Source organism: Scomber japonicus, chromosome 15 (assembly GCF_027409825.1).
Source record: "Scomber japonicus isolate fScoJap1 chromosome 15, fScoJap1.pri, whole genome shotgun sequence".
Classification (NCBI taxonomy): Eukaryota; Metazoa; Chordata; class Actinopteri; order Scombriformes; family Scombridae; genus Scomber; species Scomber japonicus.
In genome coordinates, this window is record NC_070592.1 from 11,346,602 (window position 1) to 11,372,221 (window position 25,620).

Below are 25,620 nucleotides of genomic sequence, written 5' to 3' on the forward strand. Positions count from 1 at the left end.
ACAGTAGGTCGACCTGTAATAATAAAGTGCTTCAGTGACAGTGAATACTTATCTTAGATAGACATCATAAAACAGTCACTGAAACCTTATAGAAGGTCATTTGTTCATGATTGTAAATGTACAACTTTGGTTTTCTGGACTTTCTAAGACATTTGATAACATCACCTTTGACTCCAGAATGTTGTGATGGACAATTTTCACTGTTTCTGACATTATAGGCCAAATGATACAAACTACTTTAACGTAGTGACGCTTGAGCTAGCACCCCATTAGCTTACTTAGCATTACTGTAAGACTGGAAACAGCTAGCCTGACTTGGTTCAAAAGTAACAGATTCTGCCTACCAGCACCTCTATTGCTCACTACTTAACAATATATTTTGTTATTTAGTTTCATTTGTAAGCTTTAAAGGTATAAAACCCATCACAAAAAAAAACCTAGGATAGAAATGGTTTTTCATTTTTAGAAAATACATTTAGCTTTCACAACATACCAGATGTCTGCCATAAAACTAAGACTCAAAAATGACTTTTCAGTCAAAGCAGCTTACTTAGCGAGGCGTGATGCTTCTGTCTGGTCCCCCTGTCTGATGGTATTGGAAAATGATTATTTAAATGCCATTTGTAATCTGTTCACAATGCCTGAGTGAGAGGGCAGTGGGGGAAAACCATATGGCGCTGGTCAGAGATGGGGTCAGTGGCCGAGGCTGGGGACACCTCAGAGGGCAGATTGGTGAGGGAGGTGAAGCCAGGATGCTTTAGATGAAAAATAAAAATAAGGACAGATGAGATGAGGTGAAGTCGCTGCAGATGGCTGCCACAGCCTGAATGAATCCTTTCCAGCTTTCTCATGTCCTCTGAGGACACAAATCACCCAGCGCTCTGCCTCCCAGTGTCACACTTTTATAGTTTGTGTGTTTGTTCCCAGCGGCTTTCTGAAAGCCTCGGCTGCTGCTCGCTGGCTTTTATCAGCCCTCTGGGATCGAACGTGCTCCAACACCCCCTGTCAATGCTTCCTATAGATGGTATCCAGAGACATTATGTATTCAGGCGTGTTGTGAAAGTAGTAACACTATTCTAGTTCAACTTGTATATGTCAGCCACTGTATATGAATATATGGATATTCATCATCAATCCAATACACAGCTTTCCTAATATTTTGTATGAGGGGGGCAAAATATTAGGAACACTTAAATATAATGCATTCCATTGCACCATCACCACTCACTATGACTTCAATAATACAAAAAAGTAGAATTATCACCTTTCTGACAATGTCAACAAAAAGAAAAAATGTATAAGTTTTGTAAAAGTCAGATTTATGGCAGTATATGTATTGGATTGCATTAAATTCCACAGGTGTTCCCTAAAGTGCTCTGTGAGTGCATATATTCTTTCAAATAAATCTCATTCAATAATTTGCGACAAAATATTTTATGGCACAAGCAGGCACAATAATGGGCTTTAATGAGCTCCCAAGGAGGATTTGATTTAGTGTAACTAAGAACAGTAAGCATTATGGGAATGTGCATGTAGCTGTATAAAAAGCAATATTTTACTTTGAAAGAAAAATAATTTGACAATTTGGATTTGTGTTATCATCACCAAAAATACAAAAGCAAATATGGAAGGAACAATTTAAAAAGTTTGTTTTCTGCTCTAATGTGAGCTGAGCTCATCATGTCCAGCTGACCAGCTTAATGTTTTCCCCAACTTTATTGCCCAAATATTGAAATACACAACACATACAAATAATACACGAGCACAGGAAAACCATAAAACAAAAAAAACAGTTGAACAAATCAGTATGATAAAATTAGCTCCATTTATATAGCACCTTTTCATTACAAGCCACACTCACCCATTCACATACACATCCATATGTTGATGGCTCACACTGCCATGCAAGGTGCCAACCTGCTCATCAGCATCTAATCTAATACTCATTCACACACCGATGGCACGAAGACACTTTTGTGGTTCTTCATGTGGTTTAAAGAATGCTGGAAACTTTGAATCTCTGCTATAAATTAGAAGCCTGCTTTTGACGACCTCTGTGTGAAATCAGTGACACATCATTTCAAAAATGACTATGAATTTTGAGCCGTAAATCTGCCATGTTATCATTATAAACTGCGTATGAAGGCTTGACAGGAACAACAGGAAGGGGAGTGGGGCTTCATGAGCAGTCACTTCTCAAATTACAGTCACTACCCTAGATGCACTGTGATCTATAAATGCATATTTGAAATGTAAATTTAATTACTTAATCTGTGAGTCAGGCACAGCTCCAACCATCAAAGTTGGGTATAAAGGATTTCACTAAAGCGTAATGGGAGGAGAAAAAAAGTGCCTGCACTGCAGCAGAGCTTTAAAGGGAATAATATAATTTGATATCGGGGTCAGTCTCCACTGGGAGATTCTTTACAGATCGTGGTACAGTTTTAGGACCTTGGAGAGCAGTAGCTTGCTGGCACATCCTGGCTAAGTGAACAGATGGTTCACTTAGCCATGCACCCCTAAGTCATGGGTGAAGGACACCATCGGAGGGGACTGAAGAAGATCCTAAGTGCTTAAACTGAACTCTCATAGTATATCCAACTAGTGGTGGAAGTAATTATATTCATTTACATAAGTTCTGTATTCTGAGGTGCACTTTACTGAAAATAAAGTATTTGTATGCACACCCACAAAACCTCAGTGGTGTTAGTACTGGATAAAAAAAACTATTTTGAAGGACCAGTGTTACAGGACTTAGCAGTGCAGTTGCAGCTTGCAAACAACTGAAAACCCCTCCCCTTACAAGTGTGTTAGAGAAGTTCGCTGCAAAACTTGAGTCATGCTGTTTCTCTGTTTCCAGTCGTAATGCTAAGCTAAGCTAACTAGTTGCTTGCTGTAGCCTCATAGTTAAACATACTGATTCTCAAAAGCACAAATTTCCCAAAATGCCGAACTATTCCTTTATGCAACATTTTCACTGTAGGATTTAAATGTAAAAGTATTTTCTTTAGCATAGTATGCTACTGCTACTCGTGTAAATAAACAGAATACTTTGTTCATCGTGGCTAACTAAAACAGAATAGCCTAAACATCATTTTACTTCCATGCTGTAAAGTGGTTTTACCTACTGCGGTTTAGTATGAAAAATTAAAATCTGAGTTAGTCTAGTTCCTCAAATATTTCCTGATTAGTTAGCATTCAGGCTGATGGCCTGTTGATTTAGAGCGAGCCAAGCAAAAACCAATCTCCCCCCTCATGTTACTGTAATCTCCAGCATGTGACCTCCCCCTGGGCTGATGACGGAGAGATGCTGGAAAACCTGCAGAGCTCACCAAACCAGTGGCCGGTCTGCCCTGAGAGGATTTGGAGAGAAAAACACAGCAGCTCTGGGACACATATTATATTCCCACTGGTAAATCCTCTCCAACTCATTACCAAATCCTCGCTGCTGGGCTGCTAATCTCTAAAAAAGAGACGGACCAGGTGCCAGTCTTTCTGTAATGGAATTGCACGCCGCTTTAAGTGATTGCATCAACAATTGCCAGTCCTGATAAATTAGATTAGAACTAGAAGAATCCTATTTGTCCAGCACGACAGGAAGGAACCAAGAAACTTCATCATAATCCAAAATAAACATTGGATGAAAACCTGTTAGACTTGATTTATAACCACGTCCATTTACATCCACATTCTGACTCTGTGACTGATGGAAATGTTATGGTTGTGCCTGGCCAGTCACTCTGCGAAGTCCTACAAGTCCTCTTTTTATTCAGAGGGTGAGGAAGGATGTGACTGGAGCTGTCAGGAAAAAATGATTGGAAAAATTATGTGGAAGAAAATCTTGGCAGCAGTGGCTGAGAATGTGATGAGGAAACAATTGGAGAAATAATTGTTGCACTTGTGCGGATTGAAAAGCTGCCATCAAACTAAACTTATCACAGTTTGACAAAACATGATAGATAAAGCATCTGTGTTTGTGAAAAAAATCCTGGTTTAGTGAATCCAAATGTCCTCGTTTGATCAGATGATTAAGTGTTCATCTGTTTAGGAAATGTGTGTATGTATATAAAATGCACACACACACACCAAATGCTCATAATAATCAGTGATGGAGAAGATACGCTTGAATTTGCATTTTCAAAGGCTTTCACACTTAATTTATAAATCATGGCTTTTACATCAATGATTAAAGGATTACACACACCAAAAAAAACTGTTCAGCAAATCTACAACAATCTGTTTCTTATTGAATATAACGCATTAACACTCAGGGTGAGGGAATGATTCATCTGATTGGTCGAGCTGTAACTGGGAGAAGAGCTGTGGTGTCCATTTTATCATCCAGCAGCTGATGGTCTCTGCAGAGGAATGACAACAGATTAACTCACTGAATCTGGAGGACTTCATTTGGCCAGAAACCCAGAGCATTCACAGCCACAGATATCAGTCCAAGGCCAAGGATGAGACGTTTGTGTCAATAAACAAATCTTGTTCATTTGCTTGACCACAAGGTCAGTACGAGCTGTAGTGAGCACTCAATTTTTATTTCTGAGAAGCTGGCTCAAGAAAGATGTGAGCTATCTCACTGCGTCAGATTTTAAATTAGATTCACAATTAACTTTGTTTTGCCACTAAACTGAATTGAGTGTCAAATTAGGGCACTAGAGCAAAGGAATGAAATGTGTAGAGGACAGTTATTTCTGCTGTTTGTTTACTTGCTCCCTACTCTGACTAATGAGATCTCAAAATAACTAAGCACACCAAAAGTGCTGGAAAATGAATGTGTTTCTGCTGACTTAGGTCACGTAGTTTGTAGGACTTGGAGGCAAAGAGCATTGTGGGTAAGACTGGACACTGTTCAGAAAGATTTAAAAAAAAAACACACACACAAAGTCACACAATCACCTTGCACACCCGAAAATGTAATAATATACACATTGTTGACACTGTTGAGACTTGTCTCTGCTGATATGATTAGTAATAGTGCTTATATTAGTTTTGACTAATATAGCAACATACAGAAGAACGTGAGGTGTAGCATGTTAAAACTTAAAGGAGACATATCTATATGATATCTATATAGATTATATATCATATCTCTTCTGTGGCTCTACTGGAATACCTTTGCATGGTTCACAGTTCAGAAAACTCTGTATTTTTCTTATACTGACTCCTAATGCATCTCCTCAGTTCAGCCTCTGTCTTAAACACGCTGTTAAGCTCCTGTCTCTTTAAGGACCCCACTCTAGATGAACCCACTCTGCTCTGATTGGTTCCTTCAGTTCCAGAGGACTAAACATAAGTTGTAAGATTTCACTTCTTTTTTTAAATTTTGCGTTTTTTTTCCAAAATAGAAACTTTTAAAACACATCTGTACATGTTTGAGGTCAAATCCAATCTGAAATATGCCAGCAGGCAATGCAAACAACAAAGGCTAGAGAGCGGACGGATGTTTATGGGCATCTGCAAACAATCTGAAGTGGATGATACTTTGCAAACTGAGTTTCCAGAGCAGCCTTAAAACCTGGCTTTTAATTTTCAGGAGGCATTTTATGTATGTTTACCTCAATGTTTGTACCTTTGACACCTGACAATATAACATTACTCACAAAAAGCATGATCTGTTCCCCTTTACATTAAAACTAGATGCACGGGCTCTGTTTCACTGTATGTGAGAAAATACTAAAGAATAACATTAAAGGTAATGCAAATACTACTTTATTTTCTATGCTATTGTGAATTACTATTACATGCGTTGGTCATTGCAAGGAATAATGTTCATAGCAAAAAGCATCACCAGCTATGTACACCAATGCCCCTTCTGCTAGATGTAATTAGAGAAACAACGTATAAAGAGATATCCAAGGAGTAAATCACAACACAGTGTTCCAGCAGAAGAAAACAAGTAGGTGGGCACTGCTGGGTTATTTTCCACTGAGCACATTCATTTATTTTTTGGGACACCACAGAGTATCTCAAAGTGCATACACACAAAAATAGCTAATTGTGAAAAAGCTGTATACACACACCCACCGTTGCGATGCTATTTTAAATTTAGCCAGCTCAGCATTGACCACACTCCAGATCAAAGGCAAGTGGTTTTGATGTTTTATTCTTAAAGACATTTCATGTTTAATACAAGAAGTGCTGTCCTGACAGGCAGAGAGTCCGAGGCTTTTTAACCTAACCAGGGTTGTTCACACATTGATGCCACCTGGGAGGTCGTTAAGGTCACATGTGAGTCGATAGGTTACATCGCAATCATGTGAGAGTTGTTAGAGCCGCAACAATCAATGTGTGAATTGGTGTCAAAGTGCCTGGGAAGGGATGTCAGCATGGCATCGCAGGAGGATGATAAGTCGTGTCTCAGGCTTCAATCTGGATGACGCAAACGACACTACGAGTGCATGTGCTCATACTGTACCATGGCTACTTCAAAGGAGAAATGAGAAGCTCTGTTCATTCATGTAAACTTTGGTTTTAGCTTGTTTAAAACTATTTTTAAGTCAGTTGCAATAATTAACCATAACTATGAAGGATGAATTGGAGCTATGGTAGCTACAGCTCAAAGTAACATTATATTCATTTTGCAGACACTTTTATCCAAACTTGTAATTGTAACTCATACATTTTTGCCTCAAGTCCATATTTAGAATACATTAATGAATCACAAGTAAGTATCTTCTGTGGCCATGCTGAAAACATAAAAATCCAAGTAAGAGCAGCATGAACACATAATGGGTACATATATCCAGGTTTTCACAGATGCATATTTACAGAGTGTACTATTATACCAAAAGTGCACATGTTGTTTTTGCACAGTTATTTTAGGTGGAAGAGTGTTGATTGAGGAGGTGCAAGACTCATCTGAAGTGTAAAATTGACTCTTACAGGTGTGAATGTACTGTACATAAACACAGCATATTTTAGATTTTCACAGTCTCTGAGTTAAACTAACACAGATTTTGCAGAGTACAGTGTAAATCATAGAGATCTAATACAGTACATTCCACAGTGTGCAAACTACCAGTTATCACACACAAATACACAAACATCTACAAACACTCTCACAGATTATAATGGAGCTGGATGACTGTGAGATTGGGGAGGTGGGGGTGGCGAGAGGGGGGCTGGGGGGGGGGAATCACAGCAGGAAGTACATCAGAGAGCAGTGAAAGCCATAATGAGGGCAGGCTGTCATTAAATCACTCTATCAGGTCAGTGTGAGGAGAGATGGGCTGAAAACTGGCAGATTTAAGCTCTCACACTAAACTGTTAACAGAGATATGAAGAGTTTCCTTCAAACTGATAAACTTAAAGCTGAACTGGTAATCAGCAGTTTAATTTATTTAAAGCTTCACCAATTAAAATAATGAAATAATATTTATCATCCTTAGTTAAGGTAAGTATAAGCCTAACCCTAACCATATTTAACACTGAACTTTTGCACTGAAACACTTAATTTGGGTATTAAGGGAGAATTTGTGGCAATGGCAACTCTGGCTTCTGTGCTACAGGCTTCTGAAATCTCTGAAAATGTATTTTTTCCTTCTTCTAGTCTTTCTGAAACAATGAAGCGGGTTCCTTCAGTTCTAGTTTATTTGTCGCTCTGCCACAAATTCACACATATAGTTGAACAAAGCATCGTGTCTACAGAGTCCAGTGCAAGTCAAACACGCATAGAGGCAAAAACACCACACAATAAATGGATATCTTTTTATGTTCCCGAGTTTTACTTTCCATATAGATCATTTATTGCAGCAGGCACTACTAGAAACTTTTGTGACAGCTAATTAATCAGCGTTAACCTGGGATTTACTCATTAACATACAAACACATGTATCTCCCATGAGAATTTATCAGCATTGCAGTGCAATGTTCATACATACTGTGTCCAAAATCTGCACCAGCTCTTCTTCTAAAGACATTTTTTCAACTTTTTAGCTGTATTCTCTGCTTTATCTTTTTGTGATGATACTTCTGTGAGTGAATGTTTGTTGCAATGATTGAAATTAATCAACTTCACCATGAGATTTTAACATTGTAAATGCTGGTGTGGCAGAGCTTCAACACGTTTTTACCAGAGAAACAGTCCAGATGACAACTGCTTATTTGAAGTCTATGGATTATTTTAAGTAATGGGGACATTGTTACTGAAAAATGTTGTAAATCATTTCTCAAAGTTGTGAGAAAGTGCACCACAACCAAAATATTATTCACATGCATTTTATTGTGTTGGAGGTAGAAATCTGACAGAGAGATGAATCCTAGTTTTTGACATTTAGTTAAACTGAAACTGCACTGAACATCTTTGCACATGATCTGCCTTGAATGACATTAAAAGGTTTTGAAGTACTTTCTCAGAAATCCTGAAACATCATGTTTATCAAACCAGCTGATCTGATCCAGAGGACACCAAAGGGACAAGACAGGAAATGGCCCCTGCGTCACTGAGTCCAGTCTTCTATAGACAGGGAGCTTGATTACGGCTCTTCGGCTACACAGTTTGGTTTGAGCATCTTTAAGTGAGTCACTTCCTGTATAAATATAAACTACTATCATAAATTATGTGTATTTGTAGAGGAGAACTATCAGTTAACATCATGTAGATTTTCACTGTATGGGTTTATGCATACATGAGCTGTGTGTGAGCTGTCATATTTTAACATCTTCTGTCTTCTTTAAAAATCACAAAACACATTGGAGAATAATGTTTTAATCACTGCATAATGTAGACTTTATTGGAGTCTACAGCCACGTGAAGCGTGCTGTCTATTCATGTGGCAAAGCATTAGGGAGAAATTAACACACACACACAGTTTGTTTAAGTCTTGAATAATTTATTATGTTCCACTGTTTTGTTTTTTTCCACCTTTTTTATCATTTCTGCCATAAAATAATTCCATTCTCTGCGTTTCATAGTAGTTTGGCAACAGTTCAAGAGCAATGCATAACAATAGATCAAATTACATAACATCATTTTACTAAAGGTACAAAAATATATCTGGAATGACTGGTATTCATTGTGATGTACAATTTGTCATTTTAAAAAGTGCATTCATTCATATTTTTGTTCCATCCTGTCTTAAAAAATATCTTCTAACACCTCATGTAACAGCATAATGTAAAAGTAAAAGCAAAAATACATAACAGCCTCCTCATTTCCCAAAATTCACCTCCAGAAACTCTTCATTGTCCGGTGAACCTTGTATCCCCGAGGCTCTGGATTAATAAAGCAGGTTAATACTTTAAAGCTTTAATTTGTGAAAAACAATTAAGAATTGCCTGCAACTAAACTTGTCTTTCAGGGCAAAGCCCTGTCTGTTGTCTCGACACATTGTTGTATAAATAAAGTTCCTGTTCACTGGACATAGAACTGCACCGGTCCTGAGGTCAGGTCAATACCTCAAATAGGTTTTGATGGATGGACTCTCTTAGTTAGCAGGGACCAGCAGGACGAACCCATCTTTGCTCTTCTTGAAATCTGCGTTGATCTGGCCGGGTTTGGTTTCCACGGTGACGCTCTTGGATTTTCCCCTCATGTGTACCTCCATGCTTGAACGGCAAACCTTCACTGGAAACTGGACTTTTCTTATCCTGCAGGACAAACAGACAAACACACACACACATTTTTATATGACTATACATCTTTCAGTCCCACATCTCTTAAATATTACTGCTAAATACTCACTTCACCCAATCATAAACCAACACTACAGCCCCATTCTCATGAGAATTTATCCAATGTATGTCGATGACACTAACACATGGACATTATTTGATGGAGGACAACACAAAAAACACTGTCCTGCTTGACTTTTTGATTAAATGAAACAGTATTTTTGCTCTCTAACACACTTAATTAGTGTGTGAAGTATATTTAGAGATCTAGTAAAATCTTCCAGAAAGCTGCCAGTCACCAGTGTTACAGACTGTTACACAGTTTCACATTGGCCACACTGAAACAGAGCCATGAGCCGGAGATGATTGATTAAAGATTCACATTCAGATTTTACAATTTCATGTCAAAAACAAAGAAAATAAACAAAAGATTAAAAATACAAGCCGGTCACATTTTCATGGCACATAAAACCAATGGACTGATGAGGCAAACACATGCAACATTTAACATCTACATGGACAAGCCCTTTTATTTCCATGTTGTACCATGTATGTATTTAATATGTATAAATGGAGACAGAGCAGTTCTCTTTTAATGAGCAGTACTCGCTGGGTGCAGTGGCTACAAGCAGCATCGCTACAGTCCTGTCCTCATAGTAAAGAAAATTTGTCTCGTTCCTCGTGAAGATATTTGTTCCTCGCAAGCATTTCCAGACCAGGTTGTAAGAAAAACACAGAGCACAAGGATGAGTTTGTTATTGATCCCCCAACACTTCACACCGCCATCTGATGATTTCGAGTAATGGCCGTGTCACACACCCAATCCCCCTGCTGACAGCTGGGATGAGGAAGTGTGCTTGCTTTGCTGCACAGTCAGCTGAAGATGATCCACTGTGAAGTCGCTGCTTCCTCTCGGTCCCTCAGAGGCCGCAGGGGATCCTGCAGCCTCAGCCCGGCCGCAGTGACCCCACAGCTCCACCAAACACAAGCAGACCCGGCACATGGCTCAGCGTCTGCAGTCGTCCTTACAAAGAGCCTTATACCGCATCCACTGACGTCATCCTCTGAGGCCCTGGGGGACTCTGAGTGCACGGGTGATTTTCTTGCTTGTGAGGATATTTCTCTCATGTATGTATTCAAATTAGCTTGTTGTTTTTCTGTCTGTGGACGCACTCTATATGAACTCAAGGTGGATGCTCTAAAAAGCAGACGCAGAACAATATTTGCCAAACAGATATTTGAGGATGCCTTTGAATGTTGATAATTCGACTGAAAAAGAGGGCTGGCTCATGCATATAGGCCAACTTGGCAAATGTTTAAAATACTTCGGCTTCAAACTGTTCATCTCCAGTTCTCTGGAGACTGACTGTCCTCCGCACAAACATGGCAGACGAAAGGCAGACTTTAAAAAAAAAAAGAATGATTACATAATTTTTTACCTATTATGAAATAATGTTGGCAATCTACTTTACAACAGTAGATACAGACCCCCAGGTGAATGCACTGGACCAACTAAAATCTGAGCAGACAAAACTAAAATCTGATAAATACTGACCAAACTAAAAACTGAAACCATAATCCATAATCCATAATATCTCTATAGGATTAAATATACAGAGTACAATGATACTACCCATCAATGAACATGATATTAGTAGTGCAGGTCATGTGTGTGCTGTAACCTGTTAAAGAGATTCATTGCACTGCTGAGACATTTCATTGAATTGGTTTTGTGTTTGTATTTTGAGTTATTTAAATAGTTTTTTAAAAAGTCACTTTTGACCCAGGTAAGATAATATTTTCCCTCTGCTTCCAGTCTTTCTGTAAAAGTGGGCCAAATAGGTCACTAAGCTCTCTTTAAATCATAACAGAGACAGATTCAATTTTATAAAAGTTGTATTATATAACTTAAAACAAAAATAGATGAATTTCCCCTAAATCTGACAATCCATTTACCTGGTTTTGAAGTTTTCATCACAACCAGTTATAAGACAGGAGGGAGGAGGGAAATGGAGCCTATAACTCTCCCTCATAATAGTTTTATTTCCAGATTTTACTGGATTTATGTATTTACTGCACTGTAACATGTTTAACAAGCAGTGCTGTGCTATCGAGCAGCTCGTTAAACACACACAAAACAGTTGGGTGAATGACCAGAGACTAAACTGACATCTTCTCATTGAACGTTATTTATTGAATCCTAAAACAAACCCAAACCAAAGAGCATACACACCAAAACTGCCTGAACCAGAACTTTGCCAGCAGTCAGGTAACAGAGCTCCACACTGGATGCAAGAACTGCTGGTGGATTTAGGAGGTTTGCAAAATCCAAGATGAGGCTCAAGTTGATTTTCTTGTGAAATGATATGTAAATCTGAGACTAGTTTGTGCAGGAAGTCGAGGCATTTCACACTTAAAATTCAAAACAGATCATGATGTCACACTGTCACACTCTCTAAGTGCTAAAAAACTGAACTCTGTGACTGCATGTTTCCAAAGCTTTGTTGCCGCTCATCATAAATTATTCCAACAGGTGCAGCCTTGCTCTCTATTTTCCAAAGTCCCACTTGGCCCCTCATCAAAATCAAACCCTGTCTTCTGGAACCCCCAAAACCAGCTGTCCTGCCCTGCGGGGGCAGCGACCAACCCGACACAGAAACCCACTGACCTCCAGAGAGGTTTGAATTGTGTGTGATGCTAGCACAGCGCGGTGAGAAAAGCCTCTGGCTCTGCCCGAGGACAGTGGATAGTGGACTGTGGAGGCTCTGAAGGCCTGCAAGCTGGAAGCGACCTGAAATTGTTGTAGCACTACGAAACCTGTTAGGGAGGAAGTTGAGGTGGATTGTCTGACTTTGACACCAAACACTGAGGTTTGCACCCCATCAACAACTAACAATATTAATCATATGTTAAACCTCAATATGTGTTCCTAAACTTAAACAAGTAGTTATAGTTGCCTAAACTTAACCCCACTCTCACGTTAGAGGTGACTCGTGTGAATCCTGTTTTGTAAATTAAGAGTTTATTGGGTTTGAGAACTTGTTGGTTTTTCCATTTAGGAGATAATTAACTATGAAGAAGGAAGCAGGAGGAATGTGTTACTTGACCTGCTCTCCTTCACAGGTGCTTCCACCACTTTTAAGGTTTAGTACAACTTGCTTGGGTCAAACTGTAATGAGCACTGGATCTTGATACTTTTATTTTGGAAATTTTAAATCTTCATTATCAGATGTCTGTCGGTGACCCTTGTAAAAAGTTTTCGCTTTTAAAAAAAGAGATGTTGACGAATAAAAAATCTAGGTCTTGACACTGACAGACTTTTTAGTTTTTGGTAAATCAGTCTGACATTGACTCTACATTTACACATTAGGTTAAACAGTGAAAAATCATTTTATCAGACTAAACCAGTCACCTTTGCTATCCACACGGTTACAGATGTTGCTCTCAGCACTCACTAGATGAGCTGACTTCATTCTGTGGTAGCGTGTAACATCAGGGCACCTCTTAATCATAACCAATGAGTCTCAATAAATCTTATTACCATTTCAAACTCTGCCGCACTGTTTTGCATTATGATTCACTTATTTCACTAACTAGCAATTATAAAAAAAACTTCCCTGCAAAGCTCAAACTGTCACTGACGTTTTTCATTTAACAGTTTGTTTCATAGTTTCGTATTGCACATTTAAAGTTCTCTTCTCAGGTCTAAGTTCGAAATGGTCTCCACGTAAACCCTGCTTCACACAACCTGCTTGTTTCTGACCTCCTGTTTTCTCCTCTGAGTGTGGCGTCTGTGTGTCTGTATGTTTCTGAGAGCGTAGCGGGATTCAGTATACAAACATGGCTCACAGTCTGCTGTCTGCCAACCAGTCCTGATGCTGCAGTCAAATAATTTATCGCCGTGGAGACGGCGCTGCAGACAGAACTGGGGCGCAGCAGCACCACCTGAAGGAGCCCTTGGACCCCCTGCTTCCTTCCCTCCACCAGTGCTCCCCTCTTCATCTCATCTTCCCTCTTCACCCTCCAAACAGTCCTCCTCCGTCTTCCTCCTTGTCACCCCCTCTATGATGCTGGAAGCCGCTAATCCGATGTGAGCGCATGCCTCTGGTGTCTCCATTATCGAAAATGACGGGCCATTTTATTTGCAGCTGAGCTGCATGTGTAGTGAGGCGTAGCCGGTGAGACTGATGCTGCACCGTGTTACTGATGCTGTTAGTCTCATTGTGGGGAAATCAGATCAACACCAGACATGTGCAGAGTCGCTCCAAGGGAATAATGTGCCATCACAGATTAAAGATGTTCCAAATGACAACAGCTTTTTCGCATATTTTTTCATATTTTCTTCATTGTTCCTCCTGGGGGACTTTGCTCTTAGTTTTCCTGCGATAAAACAGAAAATGGCCACATATTCCTCTGACTACTGCAGGACATTATCAACTGAAACAACGCCAGGTTTCTGTTAGCATTAACAAACCAAAAAAGATGCCTGTGTGCAAAGTTGTGACACAATGAGCAAGTGCATCCTTATTTATAAAGCAACTCATTATGACTCATATTCAAATATAACTGAAAGCCAACTTGGATTTGTGGTTGTTTTTTAATGTTTGACAGTGAAATTACATTTATTATAGAGTTTCATCAATGTTTTGTGCAGAGAAACAGACAGAGAAATGCAGTGTTTGTCTTATTGCAATATACATTTTACTGTGTTACTATTCAGGGGCGCAAATTAAAATGTTGTGGAGGGGAATAAAAATGAAAGCTGCTGAGCTTCATTTATCACCCTGCACTGCAGCAGAGAAAATTGCATCTTAAATTTAACATCTAAGTTTTAAGAACTACCAAAAATCTTACACAACATTTTTTTAATAACTCTAGGATGGCTTTTTAATTTAATCTCTGGTATTTTTATTGACCTGACAAAATTATTTACAGTAATAATTATTTCCTCACATGAAAAACAACTGAAGTCATGTAGACTTCAGCTGTGAAAGTGTTTTCTCTTCATCCTATATTTTAAGTTAAAAGTGAAGAATCAGGTCTTATTTAGTTCTGAAGTTTAAGGTGAAAGTTTGAAGTTCTGATTGTAAATTTGCAGAGACAGTTCATTAGATACAACTTCATGCTGGAACTTTCCACAAACACTGTAAGAGACTTGTATAGTAAAGAAAGACAAGCTTAACCATATCATAGGCACAGCTTACCCATAATATATACCCACATCTCTCTCTCTCTCTCTCTCTCTCTCTCTCTCTCTCTCTGTCTCTCTCTACCCCAAAGTTGCCATTTTTCAGGGTTGCTAACTCAAACATTTTTGGTATGACACCCCCTTTAACCCTCATATGATCCAGTCAAATCAAATGCCAAAAAAGAGGAGTCTGCAGGTTATAAAGGCTACCTGCACATATATAAATGATAAACTTGTCTCCACATTTACATGATTTTTATGCTGTTTAAACAAAGCAACACTTCCCAGTTCACCTTTTGTTATTATAACAGAGGTTGAGCAAAAAGCTTTAATCTTCTGGATGATTTTCACCATCACAATCGTGCAGTTTTGAGTTCATCCAAAAATCTTTGAACTGGTTTTATTAACTCGAGAAGTCAGAAGAATCTTCTCAAATCATAAAGGCGTGTGTTGCAACATCAAACGTGGCCCTGCGAGGTTTTTTCAGTATTAGGTTGGCATGAAGGAGAACCGTGAGTGACTGTGGGTAGCTATTAACTCTCAGATGTGAACGCTGACTATCAGAGCGCTGTCAGATTAGTTAACAAGCAAAGACGCGATGAAGTCTGCTCCTAATGAGACCCCACAGACTCAAGACTGACAGGATCAGACCATCAAAACACACAGACAAATCTCACTTTCTGTTTCTGACACACAAACACACACACACACACACACACACAATTCAGATAATACTCTGAGTCTCTGAAGGAACAGAGAGGAAGGAAACAACAGCTTTAAAGTCACGCAACAGCACCTTCAATCACGCTGTTAATGAGAGCTAAAAGCACTACGCAAAAGGTCAGGCAGATCTTTTCTTATTCTCTGTGATTCTTTGGCACCTCCTACTTCAATCTTACTCATGCCTCCTTTCTCTCCATTCTTTCACTCTCTCTTTCACTCGTCAGTGTCACCAGGTCCAGGTATAATTGGGTCCCAGGAGGCGATAAAATGGCAAAAGTTGTCGAAAGACTGACTGGGCATAGCGAAATCTGAGGCAGGTCAGACATGAGGCAGGAGTGACAGACAAGAGATGAAATGAAGGAGTGGTCGAGCACATGTTAATAATTTTGTTTTAGAAAATGTGCAACAACTAGTTTTTGTTAGTGAAATTTTTATCTTTTAATCTTTTGGTCTATACAACAATTGAACATTTCAGTTTTCACTCCAAAAATACTGGATCTCTCTCTCTCTCTCTCTCTGTCTCTCTCTCTCCATCTCTCTCTCTCCATCTCTCTCTATCTATCTAACTCTCTCTCTCTCTCACTGTCTGTTGTTCCTGCTACTGTTCCAGCATTAGCCTACTAAAGCTATTTGTGCTCTCCATTACAGAGCAGCTGATCATTCAGAAGCTGGAGTCACTCACCTGTTCAGTAAAATATTGTTGACTGTCTAGTTTTAGCCTCAGTAGAGCAGCTGCGATGTCAGATTACATTAACAAAGTGATTTTCCTTCAGCAAACATGTAGATAAATATACAGATGATTGACCACCAGTGTTAACCTTGCACTCACGCCAACCAACTGTGAGTTTAGGTTACATCCACAGCTCCTGATCACGTCACAGTTACTCTTTTATAAATGTCAGCGTGCATGTTTTCATAGTTTGTTCCAGCTGTTTTGTCTAATTCTCAGTGGGGCTGTAGATAAATATAGTCCATAAATCTGTTTCATAGTAACAGATTTTAATCTGTGTTTTTTTCCTTCCAAGAACTGGGTACGATAAGACAAATCTACTATGAGGGACATAACATTATTAAATGCAATATGCTGCTTATTAGTGCAAAAGGTCAAGCAGCAAAATAAACTTTTGAAGAAGAGATGTTTTAGAAGAGCAGAGGATAAAATGTGTGATGGATGTAGGTCATTGAATAAGACTTTGTATTAAAAGTAAATAATTTAAGTCCAGATGAGTTTTCTAATGTCCATATCATGATGTAACACAGGAGAGACAGGTGGGATGTAACACTGGGAAGTTGATTTGAATGTTGAATGTTGAATGTGTCATAATGAATCTTTGCTCTGTGCCGCTAAAAGTTAAAGACTGACTGATGGGTGGATGTCATGATCTTATGGGTTGAAATTGGTTGGTTCAAGCCAACATATGTGCACATCATATTTTGTTTTACATGGATTTTGGTTCAAGAATACAGAGAAACTGATATTTTTCAATTGTATTTTTGGCATATATTGTCAAATTTAATATGACCAGGGATGTGATATAAAAGGGTTGACTGAAATGTAATGTTTCCTCGTGATACTCATTTAACAAGAATACCTTTTTATTTATTTTTTGTCTCGTTTTCATCATAAAAAAGCTCATTAACAAATATCAATCGTCTTAGTTTTCATTGAAAAAATTTACTCTGTGGTTGAAGAGTTTTTGGTCAACAGCTGATGGTCTAATGATTATTAGCTAGATCAGAAAATAATTACAAGAAGTCTTCGTCTCACCTGTAGCTTTTTAACTGATGGAGCCCCTCCCTTCCTTCCCATAGTCTCCCTTTTCTTGCATCCCAGCCACCTCTCTCCACCCAACTTGACACCTCTCATCAACACAAGCCTGCAATTTCCCCTTGCAATCTTAATTAACACTGTCTCAGCTGCCAGGCAACCATTGCTGGGGCAACAGCAGCATCTGTGGCCCCGACAGCAGGGGAAACATGGGCCGAAACCACTTGAGCCCTCGGGGGTGAAGCCGGGCTGGGGAGGGGGCAGACCGTCCATCCCGCAGGGTTCATGTTGGCTTCATCTCGCTGATCATCACAGATCTCATCTATTATAATTACCATCACCGTCATCAGAAACAGTGGGCCTATTGCAACCAGCTGCACCCTGCGTCTTGAATCCCCTCAGGGGGCATTCTGGGGAAAAAAATGAGTCATACTCCAACGACAGCAGCACGAACACATGCAGAGTGAATGTGGATGTCTATAAACAGCAGGAATATTATTTAAGATGCAAAACCAACCAACGCGCTGCTGTGTTGTACACGCACATGGCTTGAATCACAAACGTGTATCATCAAGTGTGATGTACTAGAATAGCTCTGACTTCCATCATTTCCTTGGCGCCAATTAATTCTCTAGACCACCAACATGTTTTTATGAGATAAAAGCAAATCAGTTTTTAATAGTGGAGCATGCATAGGAAGAGCAGAGCGTCTCATCAAATCGATTATCAATAGGAAAGTCAGTCGAACGCTATCAGGGGGTTTTATGCAGCAGGATTATTTGTTCCACCCCGGGGCGAGCTGTTAGTGATGTCTGTTATTGAGCTGATCCAAACATCTTCAGCTGACAACAAGAAAAAACAACTAAATGCGTACATTGTGGAGAAAATGTTCTGTTTTTTGTCTGTTTGTTTGTTTATTTGAACTGATGAATCTGGTGTGTAGTAGTCTAAAATACAGTGAGACAATTGTGAGGATGCTGCTGAGGAATCCATTTGTTGCAGCACGTGTCGCCGATTGAATCCACAAAGAGGCCTTTTGATGCTGATGCACTTTTGAGGTCAGTCGGCTCTGAGAGTGCGCCCAGAAGGGTTTGAGACGCTCGAACAGAAAGTCCCCGAGACTTAACGACCATGCGGGAGGCACAGTCGGGATGTCTTTATCAGACCTGCTCCTCCACAGCTCAGGTCTTTGATGTAAACGAGTGGCAATGAGCTCATCGTGAAAATATGATGAAGCCTTCGCTGTCTGTGAACTGGATATTTCCCACCCATCTCATCATCCTGTAAAATTCTACATCTCATCACATATCTTGCACCATTCATGCCTCTCAGAACTTTTTGTGACTTTTTTTCCACCAAGAGAAATGCTTTCCAGTTTGAGGGCAATAATCTAATAAATAAATAAAAGGCACACAGAGTCTGTACAAACAAATATTACACAGACAGAGTCAGAAATTCACTTGGGTAACAGGAGAAGGGTCTTGTAAGATTGTGTGTGTCTTTTTGCATGTTTTTTAAGACTGAAAAACATCATCCAACTGCTTTTAATAATATTTAATGTATAGAATTAGGTAAAGTGTCAGCTTGAAATGTCAATTTAGTACTTTAAGTTGTTGTATTCTTCCAAAAAAGCCGCATGTTCAGCTGAATTTGGCTTAAATATTACTGTTTAACTTTAAAAAAAAAAATACATTTGGCTTCTGCTAATTGAAGACACAACATCTATATATATATATACACACATATATATATATATATATATATATATATATATATATATATATATATATATATATATATATATATATATTACTGTATTTAAAAATATATTCCCTTTGGTGATCTACTGAGAGAATTTCAAATGATTTCATGATTGCAACTAAATGTGAGTGTAAATAGCCAAAGGAGTCCTGCACTAGCTCAGGAAAGCATTTTATAGATACATGTTTAATATATCATCCACTTATATTGAATACATGCATCTCTAACTCAATGTTTGCTGCTTGTTTTATCATACCTTATATACAGTATATATGCTACAGTATACTGCTGCCTGCTCTCAATAATGTAACTCCCTCCACCTCTCCAGCCTCTTCATGTATCATCATCTAAGTGGAGGTTGTGTTTCTTTAAATATGCGTTCATGTTCCTCACATGTTGTGTATCTCGGGTCCTGGTGAAGTTTTGTTAACTCAAAGAAACTCTGTGTCAATTTGTTCAAGAGCATCACATGAGTACACCCACACTGCCAAACTAAGTGCTTATTATTGCTGTAATAAATGTAAAAGCCTTGAGTGTGCTCACTGAACTTTTACAGAAAGAGCTTGCGGTTCCCACAGGAGCAGTGAAATTAGGACCAATATACTTCCTCTGCTTCATCTAAGGGTCCACATGGCGTAGGAGGGGCGTGTCTACAAAGTGCAGCCCTGAATTAATTTAGTCAAGATCGACTCTGAAAGTTTTGACCTGAGAGGTTTCTATGATAGAGAGACTAAAAATTGATTTGTATTGCACTTTTGCTACACTTCATTCAGGTTTTCATGCAGAAAAAGATACGATACACACCATGATGGTATAACACGCAGGATAACTATGAGTCTTTCAGTCAGCAATTTCTATAATTACAAAATATATGTTATATATAAGTTCTGAAGTGTGTGACATCTCACTACTTATTCATTTAGACATGAAAACTGTGAGCGATGATATCTTGATCTTGATTTGAAAGAAAGACAGAAAAGTCCTGATATTTGATTATTACATGCTCATGCCTATAGACCATGAAAACTGGTCTTGAGATAAAACGTTCTTTGCATAGAGGTTGAATTATTCACACACAACATTGATGGCAGTCAGTCACACGCTGTCGATGATAAGAAGCCAGTTTGATGCAGACTGACTGTAATCAACAGCAAGATTCAAGATGGACTTTGTGGCTAAATGGAGAAAATCATTGAACCACATGACCTGCCAGCTCTCTGGGAACTGACAGGGAAATAGGTCAGTGTTAATATACACTATTTACATCCACCTGGGTTTAAATGCTGTTGCCCTAGTTACACCCCATATGATCAAAGCTGCAGCGCCACCAATGCCGTGCCATGTTTCAAACCAAAACTAGATTTGGAGAAGAAGTTGCAGGGTGGAAAAAACATAAAAATGGCAAAGTCAGCAGAGGGAGTGTGGGGGTGGGGGGGGTGTCGAGCTGACCGACGAGAGTGCAGAACACAAGCTGCCTCTCCTGTTGCTCCAGCGGACGAGGGCCAGGACCGACCGAGAGACGAGCACATTGAGGACAGCCACTGAGGGAGAAAAAAAAAAAAAAGGCGAGGTGGCAGAGAAACAGAGGAGGCTATTTCAGGAGTAGGATGACGCCTTTCACGACCTAAAAAGTGAATTTAGAATAGAGAGGGAGGATTTTGCCCCGTGCCTGCGCTAACTGACTGCACATGGACTGTTGACGTCCAAACGAGGTCAAACTAGAAAGTCAACAAGTCCTCCGCCAACAGTAACAGGTCAGTGTACGGGTGTTTCTCTTTGGTCATTAAAGCCACATCACAAGACCACTTACATATGCTATGAGGTTAATGAAATCGTGTTTTTTTTTCTCCTTCTTCTTCTTCTTCCTCATGCATCTCAAGAAAGGGAGGGGTGACCCAGATGATTGCTATTAATGCAACACCGTCCCAGGTTTTTTCCATATTCATAAACGAAAATGCTGATATAGAAGATTGGAGGAAAAAACGTGGGAGAAGGAAAGAGACTAATGGAAACAAATAAAAAAAAGGAGGAGGGGAGTACAACAGAGAAAGTGAGACTTCTTATATTAAAAGCGAGGAGGGGTTTCAAAGTCTGAGACTGGGGGCTTCCATAGACATTCAACTATTGACCCAAGATGGCCTAATATTGCTGATTGACACATTTCAGACTAGACCAACCACATAAAAAAGTCTGTCTGAAGGCGTTTATGAGAAAGTGGATAAAAGAGTCAAATTCCCCAAATTGACTCTGAACTATCTCTTTAACCAAATCACACACATTTGGGTTGTTCTGTGTGATCTCTTTTTCACAACTTATGTGAAAAACTAATGTAATATTTTTTCCCTTTCATTCACTGAGCCTCCTCTGAAATAGTTTGAAGGGTTAGGGTTGTTGAAGGGTTGTTGAAGGGTTGTTGAAGGGTTAGGGCGGACCTCCCTGATCTAGACTATAAGAACTGGATTGTATTGATCACAGCTCTCTTCAGGATACACAAAAATCTCAGATGGTGTTAATCTAAGTTGTCATACACCTGATAAACTGTTGTAAAAGCAATAGGAAGTGGGACTGCTACAAATGGTTGGCTTTACTATTAATTAATTGATCTGTTTTTGTGATTAAGTGAACAGTTTAGTCTTGAAAGTGTCAAAAAATAACGAGTACTGAGCTGAGTTTCCTCAAGCCCTCGGTTTCCCAAAATTGTAAAAATAAGTAAATAAATAACACAAAGGGATTTGTCTTAAAATAGTCACAGTCAAATATCATTTAATCAAATATTATAATTGTTGCTGATTAATTTCCTGTTGATTGACTACTCAGTTAATAAGCTGGTTGTTTTGTAGCACAACAGCTAACAATTATTTTCATTCTCAATTAATGTTGTGTTGTCTATAAATCTATAAAATATGCAATCAGGCAATTGTTTGAACTTTTATACATGTTGTTTCTACTTTAAAGCATCTATAGCTTCTATAATGTGACATATTTGAGTGAAAGGACAAATGTGGCTGGGGTTTAATTTTAAGATCTGATATCATTCACACTATAAGGTCATGATAACTAATATTCAGATTCACACCTTCAGCTCACTACAGCAGCTGATCCACAAAACAAGGTTAAGTTTTGTATCAGGTGATACATACATATCCCATCATATTAGACAAAAGTATGTATATAGCCTCAAAATATTTGAATGCATTATGTAAAAGGACGGTGCCTTTCTATTTTAAGTTTTAACAAGTGTGTGAATATGGGAGAAAATGATAAACCCCACCCCTGTAATGATCTGTGTAAATTCACATTTCTCTCTTACCACTACTGACAATGAAGACCTTTGTTTGATCACTTGTACTTCAGCTCGGTTACCCTCTCAGTAAACTCTGATATTCTTGTTTTTCTCTCTCACAAAAGTGGTGAAAATCAGTAAGTTGTGGTGAACCGATAATCACCAAAATAATCTGAATTCGCACCATAGATGGGAAAAACCCTGAATATACAGATAGAAATCTGTGTCTGTTGTAGGAGCCAAATATGTTGTTGTAATAACCAGAATGTGTTTGTAATTTACTGTGCTCAGGCTCAGGTATGTAGGTGGGCAGGAGAGTCACTGTTGTTGTCAGGTGTTTGTTGTTCACCGCTGTCGTGCTAAAAGTCTGTTTGGAAGTGTTTGGAAACTGAAAAATGGACTGTTACGCACAACGGAGACAATATATGGATCGTTACTTTGCAACTGAACAGATTCTGTGCTGAATGCAACACACAGGAAATGGTAGCGTACGGTAAGGATAGAAATAAGCTGAGCGTGTCAACCAGATCACTCCTGGGTTAGACATCCAAGGAGTTTACAGTAATAGACTGAGCTCCTATACCTGTATTCATCCTCGTTTCCTTCCTTCTTTGGATCAGAGGACAGATTGTAAAGCTGTGATTTGTGATATCAGGTTTTATAAATTAAAATTAACTTGACTTGAGTGCTGACTGTGTAAAACTGTAGCTAACTCACACTCACTAGTCTACATGGGTTATATTCAAGCAATGACAGTCCTGACTCAAAATAAACATTCAAAAATGCCACTCTGACTATATTTGTAGATCAAGAGACAGGATAAGAATTGTACATACTATTTATATTGTAAATGTCTTTAAAATTGCTGCTAATTTGGTATAACATAGAAATGACGACTCTATCAAGTAAAGAGTCTTTAACAGTGATCAATAAGATGATAAAATCCCCAAATTGCCTTTTAAGTAAAGAATCCTGCTCAATCTTTTAAGGCCCGGGAAGATCATATCCTAAATCCTGCCTTTAGCTCACTCATACTCCCCCAGCTGTCCCAGCAGATGGTCCACGAGTCCAACCCCCCCCCCCAACACACACACACACACAGATACACACACACACACACACACACAACTTCTCTCTCAGTAAACACTCACATACCGACAAACACACACACGCCTCATTCATGCTGACAGCTAGGACCCAGGTGACAGGAAGAGAAAGTAGGAGAGAGACAGGGATGAGAGGATGGAGGGGATGGTGTGTGTGTGTGTGTGGGGAGGGGGGGGGGGGGGTCGTACAGGAAAGAGCGACGGATGAAGGGGAGAGAGCGGAGGAATGTGCTCCACCGAGGGAACAAGAGACGGATGTGACATGACAGCAAATCAGACAGCTTGTCTTTGCCGTCCTCACCGACAACACAGAGCGGCTTTGAAGTCAGATTTTTACCTCGTGCTGCTAACGCTGCCTTCGCTGACCCAGTTTTGTACAACTCTGTGTCGGCACCTCTGCCACCACACACTCTCTCCACTGTAAACACTCCCAGATCCTCTCTCTCATGTTTAACTTGGAGAGATGAGAAAGAAAGAAGAAAAAAACACACACAGCAGGAGTCACAATCACTCCATTGACTGATTCCTCCCCTGACCATTCTCCAAAACCTCGCAAACTAAAATGACGTGCGCGTGACTCTCATCGTCTGGCATCTCATTTCCTGACAGAAGGAAACACAAGAGAAGAGGAGTATGTTTGTGTGTTGTCATCCTCCCCTCTTCAACCCCCCTCGTCTCACATGTTCACACACTTACACAGCTCACCCCTGACTTTGTCTCATAAGTCTCCTTTTGGTGAGTCTCCTAGTAGAGGTCACGACCCCCTCCATTCACCCCCAGATGGTGGCACAAAGACAGGCGGCGAGCTGAAACTGACTCCCCGATGGCCGCCTTTCCTTTGCGGCGCCCGCCGCACCCCTCTCAGAGCCAGGCAGCTGCTGCAGAGACCCCGGTGACAGAAGATACCCCCCTCACCCACCCAAAAGTCTAAGACTCGTAAAACCCACAAAAGCCTCACCGGGAATCTGGGATCAGCTAACTGAACATACACACACACAGGGGCTCATAAAAATGGGAACACACACCCTGCTGCGGCTGCCGTCTGCCCGGCCTCTGAGCTGCCCATCAGGAGGGCCAAGGAAAATAAACAACTGAACACGAGCAGTAACACAACACTGATACGAGTGAGATGATTTGATGTTTTATCTCTCTGTGATAGCAGAAGTCACATAAACACATAAAACTGGCTGTTCACTATGAACAAGACCTTTTTTGTTTTTGCAGATTTTCACTGAAATAAACAAAGATTTAATAAGTTTAAACCAAATTTTATTTAGTCTACCCTGATATAATCAACAAAATAGTAGAAATAGCCTTTTTATTACATAATTACAATTGAACAGCAGCCTCTAAAATGACATTAATGTTGTGTCAAAGCACCTCAATAAAACAGTTTTCCACAAAAACCTCCATGAAGGCAGGATTTATTGCAGGAGTGATGCATTAGACTGCAGTAGTTGTATCTAAGCATCACTAGTGGAAGTGGAAACTGAGAATGGTGTGTATACCCCCAACAGTTGTGTTTCCTGCTACAACAAGAAGCTGACCATCAAAGTTCATAAAATACCTCCAGAAATAAAAAGTGATGATAAAACGAGGAGAAAAAGAACAAATGAGTGTTTAACAAAACACAATCCAATTCTCACAAGAACTTTTATATTATTTATTGTTATTGGATATGAAATAATTTAAATAAACACTGATGACCTCAGCTTGCCAACAAGGTAAACCTACTTGGTGTTTCAGGTGAAATCACTCAGCTGTCATGTAACACTGTCATCATTATGTGTGCAGGTGTAGGTGTATATTTGTGGATATGAAGCGTGTATGTGCATATGCTCTTTATGTAACCATGTATGATTATGTAATATTATGTGTGTGCAGGTAATCATGTGTATATGCTGCCATGAACATGCATTTTTACTGTACTTTTAATGTGGATTAAGGATATTGTTTTGTATTATGTTTAGTGGTTCAAAGCTTCAGAAAATAAGTGAAGCTTATCTTCACCTTTAAGCTCACTGATTAATTATTACCTGACACTAAAAACAAAAAATAAAGAATCCTAATTAGGAAGAAGCCAGAGTCTTTGTTGTGTTTTGGCACAAGTACAATACATTCCCACCAGGGACGAGCTCCAGCGTGTGTTTATTTATTTATTATTACACAG

The 25,620-nt window shown here is 39.4% G+C and overlaps 1 protein-coding gene across 1 annotated transcript in view; it reads right to left on the reverse strand.

The window, feature by feature from the left end:
- Positions 1-8,811: 8,811 nt before the first annotated feature.
- The window catches only part of myo1g (myosin IG), a 51,123-nt gene continuing 34,314 nt past the window's right edge, over positions 8,812-25,620 (reverse strand). The window contains exon 22 of the mRNA XM_053333938.1: positions 8,812-9,597. Coding sequence (XP_053189913.1) covers positions 9,435-9,597 — 163 coding nt within the window. The 3' untranslated portion in view covers positions 8,812-9,434. The remainder of the gene's footprint in view (positions 9,598-25,620) is intronic.